Genomic DNA, 6,002 nt, shown 5'->3' with positions numbered 1-6,002 from the left:
GACGGAGTCTGCTGGTAACTGACTAAACCACAGCCGAGCTAACCCCTTCAGTGTCACGGGGAAAACTCGACATATGATCTCGTCAGGGAATGCATGGAGGATCATGAGGGTTCTGTAGGTCTCCATATGGTCGACTGGGTCCGTCGTACTGTCAAAAAAATCGATGGTAGGCAGCTTGAACTTGGGGGGTAGAGGTTTGTCCCGGATGGAGGCGACAAATGGTGAGTTTGCTGTGGTAGAGGGTTTATGCTGGATGTTCTGCATGACCCCTTGGAGTTGGAGCTTCATGGCTCGAAGTTCCGTGTCCCAAAGAGGGATGTGGTCACCTCCGGAGGGCAACGGGAGTTGGACGCTGCTGGCCTCTCCTTCAAGGATTGGTGCTGGGATCGATGGTTGTGGGCCTCGGGGTGTCAGGTTTATACCTAGGGAAGGGGGTTGCAAGCCTTCTCTGTTGGGTGGATTAGGTTGCAGGATAGTATGGCTCGGGGCTTGTTTGTAGTTGGAAGGAATATCCGGAGGTGGTGGAGGGGGCATAGGAAGGTTTCTTTGGAGTAGGGCATTAATCAGGGCTTAGTTTTGCTCGGCCATGCGGTTAATGCTGTTGGTAAGCTCGATGAAATATTGTGGTGGGTTGTTTGGATTGGGGGGGTCGGCTTAGTGGTCGGCAGCATTTTGGTGAGAAGCCATGGATCTAGTCGTGACCATACACTTCGATGGTAGCGAGAAATCGTTTTTAGAACAGGGTCTCCGGCGACAGGGAACACAACTGGCGCGAGGAGCAAAGCTTTCCCACAGATGGCGCCAACTGATGATACAGTTATGATACAACGGGTTCCAGAGGGAATGGATCGGCTAGTCCACGCTTCTCCAACCGATATCTGAATGGCCAAGCCCACCTAAGAACCTGCACAGGAGTTCAACAGGGAACGGGGAGTCCAGCGAACCCTTCGACGAGCAAGTTAGAGAGAGAGAAGTAGAATGTAGAGATATGAATGGGAGATAGAAAGCTTAACCTTCTTCTTGTCTTCAACGTCTGCTTATATCCTTTGGTAATCATTTCGCCGTCCTTTCCGACCTGCCACCTTGGCCGAAAGTCTATGCTGTAGCTTACCTTGTTCAAGGTGAGGGGGTGCTGTTCCGACGGAGAGGTGTTGTCGTAATAAATGCTGTGATGGGCTGCATTAATGGCGATGTGCAATGGCAATAACTTTGCAGATCTTTGTCTGCTAATGTGGCTTGTCCTTTACCTGCCACGTGTTTGAATATCATTGGTTCTTCGTGCCATGTTGGCTTCCAGCTGTTCAGGATCTCATCAGTTGGGTTATGTGTTGGGCTCTAAGTGATGGGCTTGGGTTGTTCATAGTGGGCTATGACCTTTGTGGGCCTAACCACGCCATACTGGAATCAGTCTGGCAAATTACTCTTCTAGATAAATACATCCATATTATGTCTGTATGCAAAATTTGAAGAACGAATTGTAGTCAATTTTAATGAAAGAGGCTAGTTACTTTTTGGTGATAATTTTGTTTATGATTTGTTTGGATGCTAAGAGAATACATGGCTGTGTTTGGTTGTGATTTTAAAATGTGATTCAACGTGATAGTTTGAATATGGTGTTTGGATGGAGCTGTGGAATTAATTTTTCACAGCTCTGCAAAACGCTCTGTCTATTCTGTCAAAACCAAGCGCGTGTTTCAATTTTTTTTTCAAAACGGGACGTCCGGCCAGTCGTCCGGAATAGTGATTTTTTTTTTTTTACAATTCTTTTTTTTTGCAATTGATATATAATCGAAAAAAACATTTTTTGAAAATTTTAAAATTTTTTATGTGCTTTAAAATAATTTTGAATTGAATGAGTTATAAATTTTTGTATCAAATTTTAAATGTCACATCAATAATTCCCCACTCAAATCAAGACTCTTTTCAAAACTATTTTCAAAACTCTTTACCAAACAAATTTTCTACACTCAAATCATAATTCCACAACACACAAACTCAAAATACAACTCATACTCTTAAATCACATTTACAAAACTCTACCAAACGCTACCCATAATTTTCTTAGATTGTGCTTTGGCAAGTGTTATATGACTGGTTTAAAAAAAAACAAACAAACAAAACAAAAAAAAAAAAAAACAAACAAATAAAATGAATCCGATCAGATTATGCATTGTCGGATTTTTGATAATTGGATTCGGATTAATTGTTAATCAGATCGGATTCTATCCAATCCGACCCAAATTTGACCCGTTTACAGGCCTACTTCCAAATGCATGGTTGTTCCCTGAGCACAGTTATTATTTACTTCCAAAAATTTGTTCGGTGTATAGTGTTGTTCTGGGGGAAATGCAATACAACGCATCAATTCTTATTCAAAACATGGTTGCCAATGGGAAAAAAAAAAAAAAAAAATTAATTATATATATGGTTCCCCATCTTGAATGTCAAAGCAGCCAACAGCAAAAATTAATTACCAAAAAATTACAATTTGGATCAGAGAAACAATAATCAACGCCATACATTTGGATCAGGAAAATTACATTCGTACACTAGTGAACATGTGACCAGCGTTTGTCATTATCGTAATGAGACCATACTAGCTAGATACACTTGACGAAGAAGAGAAACCTGATTTGTACAACAATACACTCAAAAGAATCAACATTAGGGAGAGAGAGAGAGAGAGAGAGCCTCACTCCGAATACACAACCAACCCATAACACCCCATGCATAATACACACACCACACAATCTCAGTCCAGTCATATATAAAAAATCAAACCAATTCTATTGAAAGCCTTTTGTCGGTTCCGGTTCATTCCAAATTTGAAGATCAAGACCATCATTGACTTCCTGGCTTTCTCTAGTGAACCCAGAAACTGAAACATCATTTTCGGCTCCATGAGACTTCTTTAGCTTTGCCACAAGAACCCACATGTTTGCAAGCTCATTTTCAAGATAAGCCTCTCTTTGTTTGGATTCCTCTACCTTCTTTTGTAGCTCGGCCTCTCTTTGATTCTTTTCTACTAGAGCAGCTTCATACGAAAGCTCTCTCTCCTGGCTCAAAGCTAGTTCCCTCTTGAAATCTGAGGTCAAACCGCCACCTTGATCCTGCTGCTGCCGCCTGACGTGACCATCTCTGCGGCCGTTCCTGATAGTGGAGGAGCTATTTCTACGCTGGCTTGGGGAGGAACTCTTTTGTGCCGTCAGCTCAGCAGATAGTCGCTCGTTATGGTTCATGAGTTTGGTAACTTCTTCTGACAACGCCTTGAGCTCAACAGCAGCAGCAGAGGCTAATCCTTTTGCATATGAACTCTCTTCTGCTAGTTTCTGGTTCCGAAGTTCTAGCTGCTCTTTTGCATCAGTTAGTTCAGCCACTTTATGTTTGAGTCTTTCAATTTCAGTTCCCTGATTACAAATAAAAGTTGATAGATTAAGATAACCAAAGCATACCCTTCCTTTCTTGTCAGGAATAAGATGGAAAAAAATTATGGACACATCATCAAAACCATTTATTTATCTAGTTCATTAATGTAAACATATAATGGCATCTCTGTAAACTAGCTGATTTTCAAGCCATAAGATTATGCATATAGAACCTTTTTTTTTTTTTTTTTTTGATAAATTCAATTATGCATATAGAACTTTACCAAACAATGGGTCCAATAAAGCCATGGGGCACCGCCAATTTACTAACTAGTTTATTAATGACTTATGTGGCATTGCCACTCAATGCTGTTTACAAGACCCTGCTCTCTTTCTTGTTTACAAGACCGTCCCCGTTGCGTCTTTCTTTCAATTTCCCGCTCCACAACATTTTCTGACTCTCAAAATGAAGGTTCCGTTTTTGTGTGGAAACAAAGCATTTATCCATGTTTCATGTCCTTACTTTGAGCCGCCCAAAGGACATGAGTCTTACAACTCCACCACTGTTCCCCTGTGAATTAGATGTCATAGCAAACATATCCGCAAAGACCTCCCTCAAAAGCCTTTTTTGTCCACACCAGGTGTCAAGCCAAAACTATATTTTGTGACCATCACCTACTAGTATGTAAGTCGGAAAAAAATCATCCCTTACCTTCATGATGCACTTCCAAATATCCACATCATGCAACCCCCTTATGCAACAAGCAGACCAATCACCCCAATCATAGACATAACTTGCCTGCTCCACAAAATTTCCCAAGAAAATCTCTATAAACATTCACCAATAAGGCCTTGTTGAAAAACTCTAGTGTTCAAACACTAGAGCCCCCTCTCTTCTAAGGTAAACTAGCTTTACTTAAATTCCTCCCCAAGGCCCTGCCAAAAAAAATCTTTCATCATTTTCTCCAACTTCTTTGTCATTGAGAAAGGAATGGTGAAAATAAAACACATGTTGGCAGACTATTGCTTTTTATCGAAGTATGATCCCCTTTGAAAGATATTGCCTTTTCCAAGTTAGTTAGCCTCTTCTCAAACTTTTCCACCAAAATATCCCACACTTTTTTACTCTTGAGGGAAGAGCCCAGTGACAACCCCAGATAGGACCCTAGTAAGATGACTACCCCCGGCACCCCAAGTTAGCCGCCAAATCTCCACCTCGAAGCTCCCCCCAGCGGAATGATCTCTCTTCATAAAACTAAATCTCAGTCCATACAGCTTCAAAACAAAATATTATGCATCTTGGTACACTTAGTACTCCCTCATTCGCTCCAGAAAACATAGTAGTGTATCATCAATAAATAATAAATGATCAATTGATAACATCTCACCAACCATGCCTCCAACTTTAAAATTTAGTCAAATAGCAGGCACCAACCACTTTCTGAATGATACTACGAAGAAACCCATTACTATGAAGGGGAGATATAAAATTTCCCTGCCTCAAATTGTCAAAGAAACCTTTAGCAACCCCATTCACAATGATAGAAAACCTAACCATAAAGATGCAAAACCGGATCCACCAACACCAATTCTCCCTTTTCACAACCTTCGGTGCAAGAAGCAAGCAAATTGCGTGCTTAATATTACACGACCCACTCCACTGAAAAGATTGAGAACACCACTCCACACCTCTTACAAATTGACAATAAATTAAACGATAATTTACACTACCCCTCTCTTGCACATGCAAACCAATCCATCAAGAAATTGCCCTTACTCTCAAATTATCTTGGGTAAATTACACCGACTTCCCCTTAGTTTTGGAGAAAATACAGCAAGCCTAACAATTTTTGCATAATTACACCAACCTCTCTTTTAGTAAGTATAAAGGAAGTTTTATTGCAGATGATGTGAAACACAAGGATGGACAAGGAAAAATATACACTTCAGTGCAAAAGAGATGATGAAATTATTTTTCTATCAATATGACTTACCAAATTATTGAGGAAAAAGGAAACTTTGAATTAAAACATTTAGGAGACCTAATGTAATTATGCCAAAAATGTGGAGTTTGTTGTATTTTCTCCAAACCTCAAGGAAGGTTAGTATAATTTACCCAAATTATTCTTCATCCAAATAGCTTCTCATGCTGCCATCCAAGCAAAGAAACGGGTGACCAACTATTCTCCAAAGATGAGTCCCAAAACTCCTCTGAACTCTCTAAATTAGATGTCATCGCAAACACATTCGAAAATGCCTTTGTCTACACCAGGTAGGGGTGAAATCGGTCCGGTTCGGTCAGTGATTGAGCAAAATTCTCGCCGAACCAAACCCCTCGGTTTTGTATATGGACGCACCGACACCAACCAAGAAAAGCTTTCAACTGTCCCGAACCATTGTATATTGGTACGGTCGGTTTCAATTCGGTTTATTCGCGGATGGTGTAAACCAAACAGAGAGGAGAAAATATTTGAAGACCCAAAAGGTCACTTTCCAAGGCAAAAGAGAAGGAGCATAGAAAAATGAGAACTCAAAATCGTAGATTTTTTAAACAGAAAAATAAAAGCTATAGGGAAAGATGTAGAGTAACAGAAGTAGAGAGAAATCACCACCCACGGAAAATAATCTATTCACTTT

The 6,002-nt window shown here is 40.5% G+C and overlaps 1 protein-coding gene across 4 annotated transcripts in view; it reads right to left on the bottom strand.

The window, feature by feature from the left end:
- Nucleotides 1-2,487: 2,487 nt before the first annotated feature.
- LOC114259196 (kinesin-like protein KIN-7K, chloroplastic) overlaps nucleotides 2,488-6,002 on the bottom strand; it is an 85,100-nt gene continuing 81,585 nt past the window's right edge. For all 4 annotated transcript variants that reach the window (XM_028199209.2, XM_028199193.2, XM_082898120.1 and 1 more), the window contains one exon: nucleotides 2,488-3,407. In XM_028199209.2, coding sequence (XP_028055010.2) covers nucleotides 2,787-3,407 — 621 coding nt within the window. In that variant the 3' untranslated portion in view covers nucleotides 2,488-2,786. The remainder of the gene's footprint in view (nucleotides 3,408-6,002) is intronic.

The sequence above is a fragment of the Camellia sinensis genome, chromosome 12 (assembly GCF_055761805.1).
Source record: "Camellia sinensis isolate YWXY chromosome 12, ASM5576180v1, whole genome shotgun sequence".
Taxonomy (NCBI): domain Eukaryota; kingdom Viridiplantae; phylum Streptophyta; class Magnoliopsida; order Ericales; family Theaceae; genus Camellia; species Camellia sinensis.
Note: the sequence above shows the minus strand (reverse complement) of the source record. Positions and strands in the feature narration are given on the sequence as shown.